The sequence below is a fragment of the Schistocerca cancellata genome, chromosome 3 (assembly GCF_023864275.1).
Source record: "Schistocerca cancellata isolate TAMUIC-IGC-003103 chromosome 3, iqSchCanc2.1, whole genome shotgun sequence".
Classification (NCBI taxonomy): domain Eukaryota; kingdom Metazoa; phylum Arthropoda; class Insecta; order Orthoptera; family Acrididae; genus Schistocerca; species Schistocerca cancellata.
The window spans coordinates 557,826,197-557,849,434 of record NC_064628.1 but is presented as its reverse complement, the minus strand read 5'-3'; the positions used below and the strand labels follow the sequence as shown (position 1 = coordinate 557,849,434).

Here is a 23,238-nt window from a genome sequence, read left to right as displayed (position 1 = left end):
TAGTATACTACTGTAGTCTACCATCTTACCGATCTTTACATAAAGATACTAATGAGGGGTTAATGTAGGATTATAGACACATTTATGATTTGGTCGCCTTTTTTGACATCAACCGCTGTTTTAATATTTCTGTGAGAGCAAGGCTACGTTTTTCGGATTTTCCCAGAAATCTTATAAAACTGATTAGCTGCTTTTGCAATTGGACTACTCAAGTACCTATTAGTGAAAATTTTTCAATCTTTCTGTTACTTTCTCTCACCAGACAAACAAGCCTTTGACTTTCTTTTTATATGCTTGATGTTTCCTGTTACTGTGACCCAATATAGATCACATACACTTAAGTAGTACCAGTGAAACATATTGTGCTTTTTGCTTTAGTTGCTGGTGGATCTTTGTGTTTATTCCATTTCATATATCTGCGTATATGTATGACATGTTTTAACTCCAGTCGTGACTCATTAATTCTGTAGCCAAAGGATACCACACTTCTATGTTTCATGAAGTGCACAAATTTGCATTTGTCTTCGTTGAGAGCAAGTTTGCAGTATTTGCATCAGTCTGATATTTTCTCACGATCTGGATATTACTGCAGTTTTCATCAGATAGAATTTCCTCATTTATAATTAAAATGCTCAAAAATTATCTACTACTAATACTAATTAATGTATAACATGGTCCCATTACATGCCTCTTGAGAACACCAGATATTACTTCAGTGTCAGTAGATGTCACTCTATCCAATTAACATGCTGTGCCACACCAATCAGAAAATTTTTGATTTAGTCATAAACCTTGTGACATAGCACGTGGTTTCTTCTCGTCTGTTATTTTTTTCCCACTCTCATAAATAACTTTTTTTTTTAAATATCCTGTTTTCAATACATTTATCTATTGCAGTGCAGCACTTGCAAAAAAATCTCAAGATCTTATTTAGATTTGCTTTCAATTCAGTCTGTTGTTCAGATTATCACTTTGGTGGCTCTTCCTACACTGATGTAATTAAATGTGATTAAGGTCTCATAATTAGAAAACCCAATTAACTAATGTTAGTACTACATTCACATTATACGTAACCATGTGACCTTATCAGTATATCTGAGAAAGGTGTCTCATACCACCAAAAAGTCTAGGGAGTCCCACTTTCCTTTAAACACTTTGAATTATCAAAAACTATTTAGTTGAAGAGATAATTAGCATTCAAGTTCATAAGTAGCCCCCATTTTTCAACCATAAACATTTTTAATGCCAGCAAACGAAAATGGAAACTGTAAATGTTACTGGAGGACCAAGAAGTTAGAAGCACTATATAATGGTTTGAATTCATTCTCATTGTAATGAATGTTGACATGTCATAGAGAATCAGTTCTTATTCAGAATTAATAGTCACAAATCAAAATATACATAGTTGCCGTTCAGTGGATGTGGTGTGCAGGCCACAAGCGTAGGACTATCAGCAAACCAACATTCTATTCAGCACCGTTCTTTCACAGGGGTGAGTGTCTTGTTATGTGTCCTTGGATGGATATTGCGATTGAAACAAGTGATTGTTGGACACGGAGATGCTCATTCTGGACTTAAATAATCATACTCCATTGTAATCTTCTTTGATAAGCTGTTACAGTATTGATTGCAAACATTGGCATTTTCATGAAAATATGAACTGTGTTTTGTGCCACTGGTCTGGGACTGTTAGGTGTTGTATGAGGTGCATTCAAGTTCTAAGGCCTCCGATTTTTTTTCTAATTAACTACTCACCCGAAGTCGATGAAACTGGCGTTACTTCTCGACGTAATCACCCTGCAGACGTACACATTTTTCACAACGCTGATGCCATGATCCCATGGCAGCGACGAAGGCTTCTTTAGGAGTCTGTTTTGACCACTGGAAAATTGCTGAGGCAATAGCAGCACAGCTGGTGAATGTGCGGCCACGGAGAGTGTCTTTCATTGTTGGAAAAAGCCAAAAGTCACTAGGAGCCAGTTCAGGTGAGTAGGGAGCATGAGGAATCATTTCGAAGTTGTTATCATGAAGAAACTGTTGCGTAACGTTAGCTCAATGTGCAGGTGCGTTGTCTTGGTGAAATAGCACACGCGCAGCCCTTCCCGGACGTTGTTGTTGCAGTGCAAGAAGGAATTTGTTCTTCAAAACATTTTCGTAGGATGCACCTGTTACCGTAGTGCCCTTTGGAACGCAATGGGTAAGGATTATGCCCTCGCTGTCCTAGAACATGGACACCATCATTTTTTCAGCACCGGCGGTTACCCAAAATTGTTTTGGTGGCGGTGAATCTGTGTGCTTCCATTGAGCTAACTGGCGCTTTGTTTCGGGATTGAAAAATGGCGTCCACGCCTCATCCATTGTCACAACTGACGAAAAGAAAGTCCCATTCATGCTGTCGTTGCACGTCAACATTGCTTGGCAACATGCCACACGGGCAGCCATGTGGTCGTCCGTCAGCATTCGTGGCACCCACCTGGATGACACTTTTCGCATTTTCAGGTCGTCATGCAGGATTGTGTGCACAGAACCTACAGAAATGCCAACTCTGGAGGCGATCTGTTCAACAGTCATTCGGCGATCCCCCAAAACAATTCTCTCCAATTTCTCGATCATGTCGTCAGACTGGCTTGTGCGAGCCCAAGGTTGTTTCGGTTTGTTGTCACACAATGTTCTGCCTTCATTAAACTGCCACACCCACGAACGCACTTTCGACACATCCATAACTCCATCACCACATGTCTCCTTCAACTGTCGATGAATTTCAATTGGTTTCACACCACGCAAATTCAGAAAATGAATGATTGCACGCTGTTCAAGTAAGGAAACCGTCGCCATTTTAAGTATTTAAAACAATTCTCATTCTCGCCGCTGGCGGTAAAATTCCATCTGCCGTATGGTGCTGCCATCTCTGGGACGTATTGACAATGAATGCGGCCTCATTTTAAAACAATGGGCATGTTTCTATCTCTTTCCAGTCCGACGAAAAAAATCGGAGGCCTTAGAACTTGAATGCACCTCGTAGATGCTGATCTATTTCAGTGACCAATATATTTTTGTAGTTGACAAACTGGTTAATAGAACTTACTGAAGACTAAATTAGTGTGTTAGTGCAGTCTAAATTACGATTTTGTGTACATCTCTGAGCCATTGCCATCCTACACTCATACAGACTTTCAGCTTAGCGGTGATCTAGAGTGCTCCCAGGGAGAGACTATGACAATCAGTTCAGCGATGCTACAAGCTGGGCAAACATTTCAGAGGAATGTGTGTTGTTCAGATAGTGTCAATGTGGTACTGAATCAGAAACTTTTTGAAAATTTACAAATACCAAATCACTAATTAACATGGTTTGCTCTATCCATGGCTCCTCAGAGAGTTTACAACTCTTTTGTGAGCACTTGATTGGAAAACATGAGGTCCTTGGATTTTGTAGTACTGGTACTGTCCCCAGGGGTTGTGTCAGTGATGGTTGGGTACAGGCATGGCGAACCCAGGGTTTCCAAACTGTGGACTGGTCAGCCTCATCAGTATTATATCACTGTAAACTCTTGACATACTTCAGCAACCACCATGTAATGTGATGGTGAAATGTGTGTTTTGCAGAGTGGCAGCTTTCATTTAACTCCGGGATCACAAGGATGGCACAAATCTATATTTAAAAACATATATACTCAATCTCAGGATGTGCTTTGTGCCAATGGAGGTGCTTGGCAGTTGAGTCAAAATAGTCACTAGAAGTTACCCTGTGAGAAACTCACAGTCTTCAGTTGATAAGGCTTACCAAGATAGGTGAGACTCTACCTGGGTGGAATATATAGGTGCTTGCCCATACAGGAAACATTTTTGAATCCTGATAAACACAATAACAAATCTGTCAACAATATGGATGGGCTTTTAGAGTGCCCACCTACATAACTAAGTGGGTTTGAAAAAGAATCCGTCTGGAAATACATTAGGAAAATCAAACTTAATCGTGGTAATTGGACAAAAGTGTTGGACTGTCTTTGTTGTGGTAAAGAGAGAACAAAACCTGTCATAAAAGGGCACACTATCTGGGAGAATTATAATACAGGTCGTAGTGAGAGGTTGAAGGTGGAAGTAGTATTCATCCATGGTATGTGCCATTCTGTACTTGCTAACATTGTCATTCACCTTCAAGCTGTAGTTGTTCATGTGTACAGACTATTACGAATAATTGTGTTCACTTGGTATCTCCCAACTTGTGAACCTGTGGATAATGATGGTATCCTAACAACTCCTCAGTTCCTTTCTCCTCAGATATTTCACTGTAAGTCATATACAGTGGGCCCCTATGTGCTCTTCCTCCAAGGTTGAGTAGTGAAGAGGTCCCTCGAGGTGGCCGTGTGGTATAGCCATGTAGTCTAAGGCACCATGTCACAGTTCGCTCGGCTGCCCCCATCTGGGGGTTTGAGTCCCCCCCTCAGGCATGGGTGTGTGTGTTGTCTTTAGCGTAAGTTAGGTTAAGTAGTATTTAGGCCTAGGGACCGATGATGTCAGCAGTTTGGTCCCAAAGTACCTTGCCACAAATTTCCAAATTTTTCCCTTGTGTCAAAAAATATCTGCCTCCTCAATACAGGAAAGCAATACTCTTCACCACTGACATGGATAATCCTCAGCCATTGACCTTTCACTCTGCTGAGAACTCCCACTCCAGTGATCACTTTTCAGTTTAGATCCACCTGACAGATATATCAGCTCCCATCACCCGACCGCCTAAGAGGATGTATAACAGTAACAGCTGGACACTTTGCAGCAACTGGCCATATTTAAACACCAATCCACCATGGTAGAGCATGATACTGCCATCAGCCACAGAGCTGCCAATGCTTGGATCCTGTAGTTATTTATTAAATATGGCAGCCTGCCAGTCCGGTGGTAAAGTAAATTGTACTGTTTAGCCAGCAGGGACAGGCAGGTGGGACTGCAAAAATTCCATTGCAATCCATCTGATGACATCCTCACAGCCTTTCCCATCGCTCAAAGCTCGGTGCACTGTCAGAGAGAGCTGAAGACTCAGTGAGAAGAGTCACTGGGAAAGGTAATGTTGCACAGTGGTTGTACAGGGCAATGCTCTGATCACTAAACCAAAGGCTGCAGCCCACATAATGGCAAAATACTAACAACAAATAACATCCGGTGCCAGTCAAGATGCCACCTTGCAATACAGGTGGGAATTATTAGAGAGACCACAATAAGGCTTTACATCCAGTGACCCCAAAATTAACATAAAGGGGGAGGCAGGATATCCATTATCTGTGACTCGAAACACATAATTTAGGAGGCCAGAGAACTTCTGTCAATTTTGGAACTGTTTTCATTGGTACTGTACATTCAAGAATTTAATTGCCCAGGGTAAGGTAATAAAAAGGTCTTCTTTGCTTTGGCAACACTTAATAGGAAAGTTTTTTGGCATTCAAAAGGCCGATTACATCACTTTGCAAAACAGTATTATCTGACAACTGTATGAATGGGGCTTCTGAGTTCATTTTTCACTGTAGTGTAGTCTTCCTCTTAAGACAGTATCTTGGATTTAGAATTAACAGTTCATTCTTATCATTAGACCAACATAGTTAAGTTGTACATTCAGGCCCTAGACTAACCAACTGGTTTGGTCAGAATGCCACGTCATCCTCTGCCAGTATCGTCATCAGGTGTGTTTTGTAGCAGCATATCATCAGCACATCACTATCCTGGTAATTGTCAGGTTTTCAATCTTTGAACTGCTACTGACCAATTGATTAGCTTCTCAGTTAGCCTCACGAGGCTGAGTGCACCTCGTATCAGTCCTCCCACCAGGAAAAATCCATGGCAGTAACGTGAATCGAACCCGGGTCCTCTGCAAAGAAATCAGCCATGCTGACCACTCAGCTACGAAGGCGGTCTGTTAAATCAACATACCCAGTATAACTGTGTTCCTCATGAGCTTCTTGCCCGTTCTATAATATCCATTAACAGTATAGTGCCCACAGTTAGAGCTCTGCCTGTTGCTACATTCTGTGGATGATTTTTCAATGTTTTGCTTGTCTTTGTCTCAAGAGAACTGCTCAACAACTGTCTCTAACATTTAGAATTCTAGAACCATGGACTAAAGCCCCAGCATTAAATAAACTCTGGGCTAAATTGCAGGCTTTAAATAAATATGCAGGCATAAATTTTAATAATATACATCATGTTTTTAATAAACCTGAACTATGATTGGGAGGATACTATTCTTAGTTTCTAGGATTTATTTAAGTTCCTGGTTCTCATCTTCAGTGAGAAATATTCAGTCACAACTGGCCCATCTCTATACTGTACGTGTCTCAGCGTAACTGTCCTAGCCAAAGACCTGGGACTCTGTTCACCATGAGGATATTAGATTCGTGACAATAACCTTGAAGAAAAGATCTATCCCCTGCTTTTGTGCTGAGGAAGTGTCCTCAAACAGTCAACAGAAGCAAATTTTGTATTGTGGGCATCCGCAGCTGTAGAGTTGAACCATGATAGGTAAGACGACTTCAGCTGTATGATAAATCCTTATTTCTGATCCAACAAGTTTCATGGCATTAGAGCAGTGATTAGTGCTTTGCTCGAATTAAGAAAGAAAGAAAAAAACCGTTTTGCCTCGTAAGGCAATCGATTGCAACAAATATTGTATTGTGGACATCCACAGCTGTAGAACTAAACCATGATGAATAAGAATGCTTCAGTTGTATATAAATTTTTGTTTCTGAACCAACTAGAGCCATATGTTGCTCTAAAACCATGAAACTAATTGGATCAAAAATAAAGATTCACCATACAGCTGAAGTGGTCTTATTCATCAAGGTTCAGTTAACAGAAGTTGGAATAGGTACTCTTCGTTGTTAGTAGTGTGGCCCATGTCGTTTCTAAATTTGTTAAAGTACAACATATCCTGCACACCACATTTTATTCGTAAGGAAACCTTTCTTTGCTTTTTGGTGAGTACACAATTTTGACTTGTTGACACTGATCTAAGCAGGATCATACTGTCAGCTCCTCAGTAGTTTCCCCTGACATCGTTTTTATGATTCTACTTCATGTTGAAACCAGTCTTTGGTGCAAAGCTCTATGCAATCCTAAAAGCAATCTTGAGTTGCAATTAACAGAATAATGTTTTTGCCAGCTGTGATTCCTGAAGTTCCCTACAGCAAATTTACCTAGCAAGCAAAGTGATGTAAAAAGTTCAAGACAACATTCAACGTAGTTTAAATGCAAGGGAAGGAAGTAACATTCTGCTGGATACCGGGGTATGTCGAAATCCAGTTAAATTAACATTCTGATATAGCAGCAAGGAGAGGAAATAATTTACTACTGTTTGTTATCCCAGTGGTTGATCCAGGATTTTGGTTTGGAAGGGGCTGACCCAGCTGAGGATAGGCTTTATCAGGGTTAGCACTAAAAAAAGCATCCAGGATTTTCAGGATTTTATTTTGATCTTTTAACACGTTTTAAATGATGATGAGACGTATGCAAAAGGTTTTAAGGTTTTGAATGTTGTCTGACTCTTGCCTATGTTATTGAATTGCTTATTTTAATGTATATCATATTGACTGGCTCATTCTTTATGATTTTCCAACCAGCCATCTTTATCTGAATCATAGTTTCACAATTTTGACAGCTTGTACATGTCTCTTTTAATTTAAAAAGACTGTTATGTTTTTATTTCAACTAATTTTAACACCCACTATATAACTGCATGTGTTCGTGTATTAACTAGTTTGTACTTATTCTCAAACTCATTCACTCTTTTCCCCATTTTTTATTAGTGGTCAGTCAGCCACTTGTACCAGCAAAGTTGGACCTGGTGGTTTAGTACTAAAGTGTATGCCTTAAAACTGGAATGCCACAGGATCTAATCCCTGTTGTCCCACGTAATATTTCAATCTGCCTTTAACCTAGCCTTCATATGTCAATGATGCGAAGATGTACCAGAAATAACACACATGTAGTTAAGATTTCCTGTTAAGCTTTAACTCCCCTTTCCCCAGTGTAATCACATTTAGTTAGATCCACACAAGTACCAAAGTGACTAATTGGAAGACTTGCACCAGCCCATGGAGACATATAGAATTGCTGCTGTTATTATTGTTACTACTACTACTACTACTACTACTACTACTACTTCCACTTCCACTGCAATACTAATACTATGTAGAGGGAAGTTTTCACTCTTTTCTTCAGCTAATTCAGTTTTCATTTGTCATTTTAAATCATGACTGATTATAGTTTTACCAAACTATGAGGAAACATACATTAATGTGCAGGTAAACATGCACAAAATCATCTGTGGTTTTGTTCCCCACTGGAATTTACTGATATGCAACTGTTAAAGTGGTTTAGATTCATTCAGCAAGTGATGATTTCTTGGAATGATCGTAATTTAGCTTTTAGAAGAGCCAATGGTAAAACTACAACCCAACCATTTTAATAATGATTGCACTATTATTTTAATTTTTTTATAGCTTAAGGTGTCATCTTCTCCCTTCCCTAAAAGTCCGTGTGATTTTCGTATCTTAAAAGGTGTCTGGTCAATTTCATTTTGAACATCCAACCATATAAGCTTATTATAATTTTAGCACTGTAACAATAGTTTTTTTCTTTTATAAAAATGTAATGGAGGGGATTAATTGCTTATTCATCCTCCAAACAAACAGTTCAGGTGATTTTCCTTCTGGCAACATATTGTATTAAACTGTTCATCAACACTCATAACATCAGCCTTGCTTAAATGTTAGCCTTCTAGTGAGCACTATGAAACAGCCTCAACTTATGAAACCAGTGGAACAGGCAGTGTTGGTGTGAGTTGGGAAGGACAGGTCTTGCCACTAGTCTGTCCTCAAGATGTGGCCATACCAACTCTCTCACACATTGTCGTTGCTTTATTGCCTCAAGAAAGTGTTTATGTTTAATTTGTATTCATACCATCACCATCACCACTTATTCATGGCACTGAAGAGATGGTCAGTTGAGTTTCACATAATAAGTGTTTTCAGAACCAGTGCTGATTTTAAGATAATTTTGAAAAAAAAAAAAAACATGAAAGGACAGGCATGAGTGCAGCAGACTGCATATGTAACATAATAAAATGACATACATTTGAAACTCATAGAATTTCAACTTGTGAATTTTTTATTGAATTAATCTAATTTTTTGTCATTAGTATATATGAGTAATGTGTGAAGAATTATTTGGATAATTATTGTTCAGTTGAGTTAATGTTATTCAGCCATCCTGTATTTACATAGTGTATATATTTGAATTTTCCAGTTTTTTTAGACCAAAACTGATGAATTTTAGTTTCCATGAAAATTTATTTCATTTCAGAAGATTCTACATAATTTAAAAAGTGCAAGTATTTCTTTGAGTCCTTCATAACATTCCGTAACCACAGAACTGACAACACTCACATCTGATTTATCAAGTAATTTGTGCTGTTGTAAGGTATTTGAAAATTGTTAGCCATAAGATTATCCTTCATTAAATTTATCTGTTCACTTTGTCTTCATATAGTCAGCTCCAAACATTCAACACAATAAACTGTGCTGATCATTCAGATTGTTTACAAACCCCTTACTTAATCTTGATGTACACTGCTAATTAATTATTATTACTAAAATTATTAAAACACACACACACACACACACACACACACACACACACACACACACCACTACCACCACCACCACCACCACCAAGGACTCTCTTAAACCATATTTACATCACTACATGCCACAAGACTCTCTCCATCCTGTATCTTGTGCTGTCAAGCCTTTGTTGCTGTCGTATGTTCTCAGTTTCTCAGTCTTGTTTATGTGGCTATTGACAACTGAATGCCTAAACTATAAGGTGAGTTATTACATTTACTCCTTCCATTATTTAAGTTCTGCAAAGGAATTCCCACTGCCATAACTTTCATATAAAATAAATTTACATTTTTTCTGTTAATACTTATTGCTTTGGGTTTGTGCTGATAAAATACTTACAACCTTGTGAGACTACATCAGTGGGTATTCTAATAAAGTAAGAAGTGCTAGTGACCCATTGTTGAACCCTTACAGAGTCACTTATTGGCGTTATTTTGTAAGTAGCATTTATATTTGTTTTTCTGTTATGTTTTAGGTGTTTTGGAAGCTTATAAGAGTTGTATTAGACAAATTCAACTCTATGGGCCAACAAACTTCAGCCCAGTTATCAGTCATGTTTCAAAATTTGCAGAAACATACTGCGATGGCACACAGTATTTCATACTGTTAATAATCACAGACGGAGTAATCACAGACATGTTTCAAACAAAAAAGGTCAGTTTTATAACATAATAATATTATATGTAAGAAAAGTATAATCACTAAATTATTAAGGAGGTAAGATGTGAGATATTTGGTTTCCATCAGATTGACATTCAGAGAATAAATATGTTCTATATAATTTAACACATTTCATTTTTTTACACTGCCGTATTGTTCGATAAAATTGCAACTTAATAAGGAACATAAAACTGAAATGAAATATACAACATATTCCAAGCAAATATGGGCTATGTAAGTTACTTTTTTGGACAAACATGATAGCCTGTGCAGAAACTAAGATGTTATGATGAATCATGGAAACTCTATGGGAATATTGTTGGTGAAGAATGTGGGTAATTATTACTTAATCATTAGATTGGTGTGGATAGTATGGTAGGCATTGTTAAAAATTAACAGAATTGAGGCAGTTGTGGTATTTTGGGAGGGACTCTTTTTTGGGGTGGGAGGGGGGGGGGGGGGGGGGGGGGGGATACACTGTGTAATCTGGCATTGAGTCACAGTTGAATCTGTGAGGTTCTTGTTGGAGAAGTGGCAAGAGATTCAGTGGTAGTGGGCATATGTAGTCTATATATCAGGATTTGAGACTGCTAACAATAAGGGGAAAAGTTGGTGCCTACCAAATTGATCAAAGGTTTGTTTTAAACGTCTAATGTGGCTGTTAGAAAGAATGCATCTTTCATGACTGTGATACTTTTTTACTCCTAATCAGAAATTTTTGTAATAGTTGCTATTTTACACAGCGAGATTCATAAACTGGCCACGCTGTGTAACAAGTGTATCAAAAAATAAGGCAGTTTTGTAAAAAGTTGTGGAAGTTGTGTACTTGCATGCACTGTAACCTCCATTGTCTTGAATTGTAAATTCCCAGCTACTCACCCCTTTTGCATAGAAATTAATTTTCCATGTGATTGTCATTGAATGTGGAAGTGATGAATGTTGTGTATGCTTGTTGAATGAAAAAAAAATAATAATATGACCTGGATAAAAAATTTGAACAGGAGCAGAGAGTTAACTTCTGTTTTATCACATAGTGAAATTGCAACCTGTATGGAGCGCAATCCTACTACAGCGATACTGGTCAAGTTTGAGTCTGGCAAGTGGCGTAGTTTGCATGGCAGGGTGGCAAATTGTAGAGCTACTTCTTGAGTACTGAAATGACAGTGGGGCACAACTGCTGATATGACATTTTATGCCCCAGAGGTTCATAAAGCATACTGGTTCGACGCATAGTTATATTCTAAGATTTCAGTGAGTATTGTAGTTGACCCTGGCTACTCCAGATTGTGAGCACATTCAGCAAGAGTTCGCACTTCGAGGAAGTTGTCCCTCCCAAAGTAGTTCCTGTGGTTGTATTCCACTGAGAGTGCAATTATCTAAATATTGCAACGTATATTTCAAATTTCTTGTCTTCTCTTTTCTACTGAGGGCTATAAATTTCCAGGGAGCGATACATTTCCTGAACACATTGGAGCTTTGGTTAGTTATAGGTTGTTTGCGAAAACCCAGTAGCCAATAAAGAAGAAATATCTGGACTGTCATTTCTCATGGACTCATTCAAAAGTTTTACCTCATGCCATGTGGAGGATATACTGTGCAGTGGCTTCAACAGAAATGAATTTTATTAAGTTGGGTTTTTTTATTTAATTAATTTTTTATGTCAACACAGACCATTTCTGATGATTCATTCATGGCTTTAAAATTTTTGCAAACGGGAGTGTAGATTGTCTATGAGAGAGATTCAAAGGTATAGGTATGACTGGAGCTCGTGTAGTTTGCATTTCTCCCTCCAGGGTCATCGTGCTGTGGAACCACTTGGGTCTTCACTACTGCCTAAGGAAATACTGTCTGCCAATATCTCCCCCCCCCCCCCCCCCCCCCCCTCCTGTTTCTCACCAATTTCTTTTCTCTCAATGGTTTTTAAATGGTGGATTTAAGTAACTGTGCAGCTACCTGTTCTAAACATTGCAGAAACTGTTCTGATGTTGGAAATGGCGTAGAAAGGTGACACTTTGGAAAAAAGACTCAAGTATAGAGGTGGCTTTCTTGTTTCTAAACAACAACATGTTAAAAAACTCGACACCCATCAGCTGCCCAAACAGAAGAAAATGTTAAAAAATTTGTGAAATTCTGCTTGAAAAGTGCCAGTGGACCATTTAACAAAAGATAAGAGTTAACTGTGTTCTGTTTTGCTTCACTGAATTTTAACCAATAAGTTAGGAGTGAGGAGGGATGCTGGGAAAAATGTATCTTGGATTTTGACTGACTAGCAAAAAAGGTGTCATTCTGTTATTTGAAAGAATAGCTTCAAACTGACCCAGAATTTTTTTCCAAGATCATTACTGGTGACTACACTGCATTCAGAATTACTTTGAGATGGACACTTGGGCAGGGGTTCATAGTTGCTATAACCTGCAAAGGTCACACACATAATTTACTTTTTCATTCAGCTCATTCAGATTCACAAGTTATTCAGTACACAAAGATGAAACTGGCAACAGTGTGTCCTGGAAGAGGTGCACTATTTTTGAAATTTAGTTTTGTTTGTAGTAATAATATTTTAAGTTAACTCTGGGAAATTTTATGAGAATGCATTTCCTGATGACTGCTAAATTTTTACTATTCTAGAAACTTTTTTATTTGAACATAGTGTTAAGAAAAACAACTTTATTTTCATCTGCCCAAACTGTAACTCTGTCACAGGTTCTAACATGAGATAATTTGGATTAAATTTGATGCATAATGCACCACTTCTGGATCGAGAGCTCAACAGCACCCATTAGCTTTTATTGTGATAAATATTGCTAGATTTTTAATTAACCTGTTGTTATATATCTTGAGCAGCTTACCTATTTCTAAGGTAACAAAAAATTTAATTTCTGAGTGTTATTTGATGTGCAGAAATTTTATCATAAGCAAGCTGGTGAACAAAGAAGAGCAATACAAAAAAGAACCTACCTCAATTGCTGTAATTCCAATAGTGAGAGGGATTTCTTTTGTGAGGTAAAGACTGAATTACTGAAATAAACTTAATTTGGCATCATCTGCTGTAATGGCCATATTATTAACATATCAAAATGTACAGAAGTATAGCACACAACAAATAAAATACTGCATTAACACCTATGACTGTAAAATATGTAAACAAATAAAATAATCTGTTAATGTCTATGACTGCAAGAAAAGTAAACAAACAAAACCACAGTGCTCAACAAAAGTTCACACAGGGCATCAAGCTGCATGAAACTGATGTGTAATGCAGCAATGATGTATTGTTGTGGTGGGGATGTAAGTTTGTCAGCCACAGCTGGCTGCTGCAGCTACGGTTTTCATAACATTGCTTGATCTGTGCTTTGCCTACCTCATGAACCTCATCCCACTTCTTTCTTTGTAACTATAGATCTTAAATTAATTTTGAACAAATTGTAGTCATAGTGCTATTGTTATGAACCTGAAACCAAACCACCACCGAGTGGTCAGAAGGTGTCACGGTCATCTCAACAAAAATTTTGTGTCTTTTCTATTCGGAGATTCTAAAAAGATTATAGAACAGTGTGCATCAAAAGGGTCACATTTTCTGTCAAATGGGGGACTGATATACCTAGCATGACAAATTTAGTCTCCTAGCCTTCTCAGTGTACCAGGTTTTGATCAACAGTGGCATGTCTCCTTGCCATACGTATGTATATGGACATGTAAAAAATCTACTCACCAAGCAGCGGCAGGATAACACACACACAAACAGCTTTAACTTTTACAAGCTTTTGGAGCCAATGGCTCCTTCTTCTGGCAGAAGAGTTGAAGGGGAAGGAAGTGGGGTGAAGGAAAAGGACTGGAGAGGTTTAGGGGAAGGGATACAGTTCAGAAAAGTCACCCAGAACCCCAGGTCAGGGGAGACTTTCTGGACGTGATGAGGAGGAAAGACATTGTTGGGGACTGCACCAGATGAGATTTGAAAACCTTAGAGCTTAAAGTGGAAGACAGGATAATATACAAGACAGGGATTACTACTAAAACAGTCTGCACAAGTTAATAAGACAGAAAAGCTAAGTGTGTTGTATATAACAGAGGTGGGAGGGGGTACAGCAAAAATAGACAGGTCAGAAAATGAATGGTGTAGGAAACTAAAGTGCAGTTAAGAAATGAGTACTTACTATGAACAATGCTGAGATGGAAGGAATTAATAAAAATTAAGGCCGGATGGTGCCCAGAACCAAGTACATGTTGTAGCACTAGTTTCCATATGTGGAGTACTGAGAAACAGGTGTCTAGGGGAAGAATCCAGATGGCACATATAGCGACACAGGCACTGAGGTCATGACTGTCACGTTTTAGAGCATACTGATATAAACACTCTGCTTATGCCCATTCATCCTAGCTGATAGCTGGGTGTTTATAAAACAGCTGATATATGACATGTCGTTTCACAAGTGGCTCCTCCCTTTGATAGTGTGTGTTTTACCAGGTACAGGGCCAAAAGAGGTGGTGGTAGGAGGGTGCATAGGACAAGTCTTGCTGCGGGGATGGACAGAGGGGTGGGAGCAATAGGGTAGGGAGATGAGTGCAGAAGGAGCATAGGGTCAAGTATATTGCGTATAATGTGAGGGTGACGAAAGCTATTCTAGTTGTGGTGGGTAAAGTCTCAGACAGAATGCATCTCACTTCTGGGCTTGATTTTAGGAAGTCATGGCCTTGTCTAAGTAGCTGATTAATACATTCAAGATCAGGATAATACAGTGCTGACAAGTGGTGTGCTCTGACTTTGTTGTTTGGAGGGATCAGCAGCAGCAGGATTGGATGTGTTCCTCCTAAAAACCTCAGGCCCCTCACAAAGACTTACACCCCAATCCATAGAACTTCTTATCCCACCCAAACCACACACCACACCTTTTACCTTCTTCCTAAGATCCACAAACCCAATCATCCTGGCTGTCATATAGTTTCTGGCTTCAAAACACCAACCAAATGCATATCAGTATGCAACTGATCAACAGGTGTATCCCATAGTACAAAGATTTCCCTCCTGTATTAAAGATACCAATTATTTCCTAGATTGTCTGAAATCCATGCCCGTCCTACTCCAACCACACACCTTGCTTGTCACCATTGATGCCATCTCCCTCTATATCAACATCCCCCACATACATGGCTGTCTGTCTGCTGCCGAATATTTCCTCAGTCAACACCCACATGTTTCTGAACCTGTGACATCTTTCTTGCTCACCATAATCAATTGTTTACTTACCAACAATTACTTCACCTTTGATAGGCAGACATCAGACATACAAACAGATCAGAGGTGAAGACATGGGAACCAGGATGGCTCTTGCTACGTCAACCTTTTCATGGGTCACTTGGAGGGGCTTTCCTGGGATTCATAAGCCTCCAGCCCTCTGGTTTGGTTTAGATACATTGATGACATCTTTTCCAAATGGATTGATGGTGAGGCTGACTTCTTAAAATTGCTGTAATCTCTAAATACCCTCTCCCAATTAAATTTCACATGGTCCTATTCCGAATCCCATCCCACTTTTCTTGATGTTGATCTCATCCTCACAGAAGACCAGCTATACACTTCCGTTTACATTAAAACTAGTAGAAAATAACAGTACTTATGTTTTGACAGTTGCCATCTTTCCATGTCAAACATTCCCTCCCATACAGCCTTGGCATTTGAGACAAACATATTTGTTTGGATGCAGGTTCTTTACATTAATACACCATCACTCTCACCTCAGCCTTCACTCGACGTAATTATGCCAACAGCCTAGTTCAAAAGCAGATTTACCAGGCTGTCTCATCCAATCCTGCTGCTGCTGATCACTCCAAACACAATGTTGGAGCACACCACTTTTCACCCTCTATTATCCTGGTCTTGAATATATCAATCACCTACATCGACAAGGCTGTGACTTCCTAAAATCAAGCCCTGGAATGAGATACATTCTTTCTGAGATTTTGCCCACCACACCTAGAATAGCTTTTCGTCACCCTCCCAATCTCTGCAATATCCTTGTCAGACCCCATGCTCCTTCTGTACCCATCTCCCTACCTATTATTGCTCTAATACCTGTGACCGTCCCCACTGCATTCTTGTCCTATGCACCCTCCTACCGCCTCCTATTCCATCCCTGTAACTGGTAAACCATATACTGTCAAAGTGAGAGCCACCTGTGGAACGACATGTCATATATCAGCTTTTATATGAACACAGTTCGGCCTTTTACATCGGCATGAGTACCACCGAGTTATCAGCCAGGATGAATAGGCATAGGCAGAGGGTTTATGCCTGCAACACACTATATCTTCATGCAGAGTGTGCTCTAAAACATGACAGTCATGACCTCGGTGCCTGTGTCGCAATACGCGCTGTCTGGATTATTCCCCCCAGACACCAGTTTCTCAGAACTCCACAGACAGGAACTAGTGCTACAACATGTGCTTGGTTCTTGGCACCACCCGGCCTTAATTTATGTTAATTCCTTCCATCTCAGCATTTGTACTCATTTCTTAACCCCACTTTAGTTTTTTACACCTTTTGTTTTCTGACCTGTCTATTTTTCTATGTCCTGCCTCCCTCCTCTGTTACATACAATGCACTTAGCTTTCCAATCTTATTAAGTAGTGCATGTTGCTTTAGTAGTAATCTCTGTCTTTCATATTACCCTGTCTTTCACTTTAAGCTTTAAGGTTTTCAAATCTTGTCTAGTGCTATCCTCAATAATCAGTCTTTCCTTCTCATCCCGTCTGGTAAGTCTCCATTGACCTGCGGTTTTGGGTGGCTTTTCTGAACTATACCCCTTTCCCTAAACCTCTCCAGTCCTTTTCCTTTGCCCTTCTTCCTTCCCCTTAAACTCGTCTGCCAGAAGAGGTGCCACTGGCTCCACACGCTTGTAAAAGTTAAAGCTTTTGGTGCGTGTATTCTCCTGCCGCTGATTGCTGAGTAGCATTTTTATCTATCCATTTACATTACATTTTCAATAATTGATTACTTTCATTTGTGTGTGTGTGTGTGTGTGTGTGTGTGTGTGTGTGTGTGTGTGTGTGTGTTGGTCCCCCCCCCCCCCCCCCAATCTCTTCTTTCTGTAGTGATCTCTGTAAAAATATCCTTCATGGAGAGTAATTCACAGGTTTATGGACATACTAATAACATTATTTATGTTGTATCTGACACTGTCAGCATTGTTGTTGGTTCAGTGATACACACCGGTGCTGCATGATGCATACTCCTGAGAATATACAGGAGCCTTATTGTCCATTCCATTATCCTCATTTTGCTTTTGTTGATTTTCACCTTACATGGTGCTTAACCAGCACCATAATGTCTGATAAAGCATGCACTTATGTTAAATCATCTTCAATTGATTCATTCATTATATTTGTGCTCTTCACGTGAATATATTGTTTAAAACATTGGTGTTATCAGCCTCACTAGATTCAAATTCTTGCAAAATGTACCCCTGAGGTTTTGCGCTCAGACACCTCATTGGTTTTCAACATTCGCTGAAACAGACTTCTCCATTGTTTCATTTTGCAGATTCTCTTTACACCTTGTGACAAAGTTTACATAGCATAAAATTGAAGTAAAGTGTTATTCATGTTATGTGTGTGCAAAATCTGCCTGTCTACTTGAGTATAATTTGATTTTCAAGGGCTTACCATAGACTGGGTAATACCCATAACAGCGTAAATTTAACAGGTTCCTTGTTTCATGCTAATGAGACTACATATGAGAAAAGATCAATTAGATCCATCCATAGTTGTGTTGTTGTTGTTGTTGTTGTCGTTGCTGTTGTTGTGGTTTTCAGTCCAGAGATTTGGTTGATGCAGCTCTGCATGCTACTGTATCCTATGCAAGCTTCATCTCTGAGTAACTACTGCACCCTACATCCTACTGAATCTGTTTAGTGTATTCATGCCTTGATCTCCCTCTATGATATTTACCTTCTGCACTTCCCTCCAGTATTAAATTGATGATCTCTTGATGCCTCAGAACATGTCCTACCAACCGATCCCTTCTTCTAGTCAAGTTGTGCCACAAATTCCTCATCTCCCCAATTCTATTCAGTACCTCCTCATTAGTTATGTTATCTACCCATCTAATCTTCAGCATTCTTCTGTAGCACCACATTTTGAAAGCTTCTATTCTGTTCTTCTCCAAACTATTTATCGTCCATGTTTCACTTCCATACATAGCTACACTCCATACAGATACTTTCAGAAACACTTTCCTTGCCATCCTCTCTACCTTGATCATCAGCATTTATTTTCCTCCCCAAATAGCAAAACTCTTTTACTACTTTAAGTGTCTCATTTCCTAATCTGATTCCCATAGCATCACCTGATTTAATTCGACTACATTCCATTATCCTCATTTTGCTTTTTTTATGTTCATCTTATATCCTCCTTTCAAGACACTGTCCATTCTGTTCAGCTGCTCTTCCAGGTCCCTTGCTGTCTCTGGCAAAATTACAATGTCATCGGCAAACCTCTAAGTTTTTATTTCTTCTTCATGGATTTTAATTCCTACTCTGAATTTTTCTTTTGTTTCCTTTACTGCTTGCTCATTATACAGATTGAATAACATCGGGGATAGGCTACAACCCTGGCTCACTCCTTTCTCAACTACTGCTTCCCTTCATTCCCCTCGACTCTTATGACTCACCATCCATCTGGTTTCTGTCCAAATTGTAAATAGCTTTTCAATCCCAGTATTTGACCCCCAACACCTTCAGAATTTGAAAGAGAGTATTCAAGTCAACATTATCAAAAGCTTTCTCTAAGTCTATAAATGCTAGAAACGTAGGTTTGCCTTTCCTTAAACTATCTTCTAAGATAAGTCGTGGGGTCAGTATTGCCTCACATGTTCCAGTATTTTACGAAATCCAAACTGATCCTCCTCGAGGTCGGCTTCTACTAGTTTTTCCATTTGGCTGTAAACAATTCATGTAGTATTTTGCAGCCGTGACTTATTAAACTGATAGTTCGGTAATTTTCACACCTGTCAACACTTACTTCATTTGGGATTGGAATTATTATATTCTTCTTGAAGACTGAGGGTATTTCTCCTGTCTCATACATCTTGCTCACTAGATGGTAGAGTTTTGTCAGGGCTGGCTCTCCCAAGGCTATCAGAAACTCTAATGGAATGTTGTCTATGCCCGGGGCGTTGTTTCGACTTCACGCAGTATCATATCTCCTACTTCATTGTCATCTACGTCCTCTTCCATTTCCATGATCTTGCCCTCAAGTACATTGCTCTTGTATAGACCCTCTATATACTCCTTTCACCTTTCTGCCTTCCCTTCTTTGCTTAGAACTGGTTTTGCATCTGAGCTTTTGATATTCATACAAGTGGTTCTCTTTTCTTCAGAGGTCTCTTTATTTTTCCTGTAGGCAGTATCTATCTTACCTCTAGTGATATATGCCTCTACATCCTTACATTTGTCCTCTAGCCATCCCCCTAAGGATTTCTACTAGCCCTCGTCATTTTACGTACTTTATCCTCTGCTACCTTCACTATTTCATCTCTCAAAGCTACCCATTCTTCCTCTACTGTATTTCTTTTCCCCATTCTTGTCAATCATTCCCAAATGTCAGTATACCCAGGTCCCATCTCCTTAAATTCCCACCTTTTTGCAGTTTCTTCACATTTAATCTACAGTTCATAGCCAATAGATTCTGTCAGAGTTCACACGTGCCCTTGAAAATGTCTTACAATTTCAAACCTGGTTCCTAAATCTCTGTCTTACCATTATATAATCTATCTGAAACCTTCCAGAGTCTCCAGGCCTCTTCCATGTATACAAACTTCTTTCATGATTCTTGAACCAAGTGTTAGCTATGATTAAGTTATGCTGTGTGCAAAATTCTACCAGGCAGCTTCCTCTTTCATTCCTTACCCCCATTCCATCACCTACTACTTTTCCTTCTCTACCTTTTCCTACTGTCGAATTCCAGTCACCCATTACTTAAATTTTCGTCTCCCTTCACTATCTGAATAATTTCTTTTCTCTCATCATACATTTCATCAATCTCTTTGTCATCTGCGGAGCTGTGGTAGGCGTGGGCTTTGTGTCTATCTTGGCTGCAATAATGCATTCACTATGCTGTTTGTAGTAGCTTACCCATGCTCCTATTTTTTTTATTCAGTATTAATCTTACTTCTGCAGTACCCCTATTTGATTTTGTATTTATAACCCTGTGTTCACCTGACCAGAAGTCTTGTTCCTCCTGCCACCGAATGTCACTAATTCCCACTATATCTAACTTTAACCTCTCTGTTTCCCTTTTTAAATTTTCTGACCTATCTGCCCGATTAAAGGGCCTGACATTCCACACTCCGATCTGCAGAACGCCAAGTTTCTTTCTTCTGATGACAATGTCCTCCTAAGTAGTCCCTGCTCAGAGATCTGAATGGGACACTATTTTACCTCCTGAATATTTTACCCAAGAGGATACCATCATCATTTAACCACACAGTAAAGCTGCATGCCCTTGGGAAAAATTATGGCTGTAGTTTCCCCTTGCTTTCAGCCGTTCGCAGTACCAGCACAGCAGGTCTGTTTTGGCTAATGTTACAAGGCCAAATCAGTCTGTCATCCAGACTGTTGCCCCTGCAAATACTGCTGCCCCTCTTCAGGAATCACACATTTTTCTGGCCTCTCCATTGTGGTTGCACCTACGGTACAGCTATCTGTATCACTGAGCCACTCAAGCCTCCCCACCAACGGCAAAGCTATGGTTCATGGGAGGAGGTCAATCATTATACAAGTGTCAGATGTTGACTGTTTAGGTTAAAACTGTCACTGTTTTCTGGAACACATGATGTAATTGTGACTGTTTCCAGGAAACCATTCCATAAGCTACCTAGGAAAAAAATTGTAGGGTGAATCAATTTTCTTCCAGCCTTATGTTTATTCTTCACGTAAAGCTGGAAGAAAAGTGATAGTTAGATTTCAGCTCCATCTGTTACAGGGAACCAAAAACTACTAACATATTCAGTTATATTCCCTGTAAGTATTTTTCTAAATGGCTATACTAAAATAATATACATGTAACAACTGCTTAATTGATTTACAATTCAGATTGGCTCTGTAGCTAAAAATGTAGATATTGCAAAATATGGATTATTATACATTATGTATATTTAATAATGTTGTAGAATATAACATATTACTGTGTAGTCTCAAGGTTTTGTGACACTTCAGTGAATTTTTCAGCTCACCATTTAACCCTACAGTATAATGTGTTTCAGATATAATTTCTTTTCAGGCAATTATCCATGCTTCATCTCTACCAATGTCAATCATTATTGTGGGTGTTGGGAATGCCGATTTCACAGCTATGAACGAGTTGGATGCTGATACGGTTCCACTCATGGTTAATGGTATTAAGGCTGAGAGAGACATTGTGCAGTTTGTACCATTTCGAAATTTCCAAAGCATAAGGAATCCAACGTTGGCAAAAGCATATCTTGCAAAAGAAGTGTTAGCTGAAATTCCTGACCAGATAGTAGGTTTTATGAAGTCTCGAAACATAGCTCCGAAGCCACGTCCTGCAACTGGGATTCCTACTGGTGATGTTGGTTCTGTTGTGCAGTGACTGACTCTTGTTAACATGCTCTTAAAGTCGTGCAGTCTTCTATCACTTAGGATAAGAATATCCTGAACATTTCATGGTATTTGTGAAATTTTTTTGAATCCATTGTCTGTGATTGTAGAACTACAGAGAAATAAACATTTCTTAGCTGGAATTATTGTCACTGAGCATAATCACAGTTTCTTTTAAATTAATAAATTTAGTATTACTTTCTAATAAACTGTATAAATCATTCCAGATAGAGATATAGGTCACAAGTATCTAAATTATTTATTGATTAATATGTCATAATATTAGTAACCTCAAGTTTAGGTATTAATAAAATCAGAAATAATTTATGAGGGATATGTAGAACTCCAAAGAAATATGTGCTGTAATTATTCTTACTATTTAACACCATGACTTCAAATGTTTTGTAGATACAAAAAAAATATTCTTTTGAGACTGCTACTGTTTTTATACTCTTTGACTCTCTCTACTTGCTGCCTAGAGGACCAAAGTGTTACCCGAACAACATATTTATATATTATATATGAACTTAATTCTGAGGTAAGTCATTGTAATGTCCATTTATATATGATGCGCATGTTTGGTATTACTTTAATATTCCTGATGTTCTGTACCATTTTCAAGTTGTTCCAGAACTGAACAGAGTATTGTGATGTGCTTTTAGTAAAATCTTGAATGTAACAACTAGAACTGTGAGTGAAAAATAACTACTTTCCATTATATAGCCGAAATAAGGCAGCCTTAGTTATTTTTCTCTCAGTAGCAAAATCTGCTTTGGTGGTACAATGATCCTGAATCATCATGCACAAATTCTAATTCTAATGAAACACTACTGCTAATTTCAGTAGACGTCCAGAAGTTCCTCTGTTCGTTTCTCTGATAAACATAACTGCCAGATAATGTGCCTTATGGCAAGGCATTCTAATCATGTTAACTTGAAAGCTGCACCAGGGCTTATACATTGCTTATCTCCATGAGCAATTATGAACAGCATGCCTATAAATTTGCATTGTGTTTTTATCATGTTATTGTTATGAAATGTTGTTCATTTATCTTTTATCATGCAGATTTATGATTGCTTGTATCTAAGGTACTCGGTGAGAAGTTGATATGTTTAGCTTATTATTGTACCTGCTCAGGTAATGCACTAAAATTTCTGAAGCACACTTAGATGCAATGCATATTATCAAGGAAGTGCTGAGAAGATGCAGTACCGCCATAGAGGAATATTTCCTAGATGGTTAGGAAAGGATCTGTGAAACTTGTCAGTCAGTTAAACTGTGTTTCATTATTATTACTA

At 38.7% G+C, this 23,238-nt stretch overlaps 1 protein-coding gene across 2 annotated transcripts in view; it reads left to right on the top strand.

Annotated features, from left to right (window-relative positions):
• LOC126175403 (copine-8-like) overlaps positions 1 to 23,238 on the top strand; it is a 206,673-nt gene extending 183,435 nt beyond the window's left edge. For both annotated transcript variants that reach the window (XM_049922195.1, XM_049922196.1), the window contains exons 9-10: positions 10,144 to 10,322; positions 21,603 to 23,238. In XM_049922195.1, the coding sequence (XP_049778152.1) occupies positions 10,144 to 10,322; positions 21,603 to 21,932 (509 nt within the window). In that variant the 3' untranslated portion in view covers positions 21,933 to 23,238. The remainder of the gene's footprint in view (positions 1 to 10,143; positions 10,323 to 21,602) is intronic.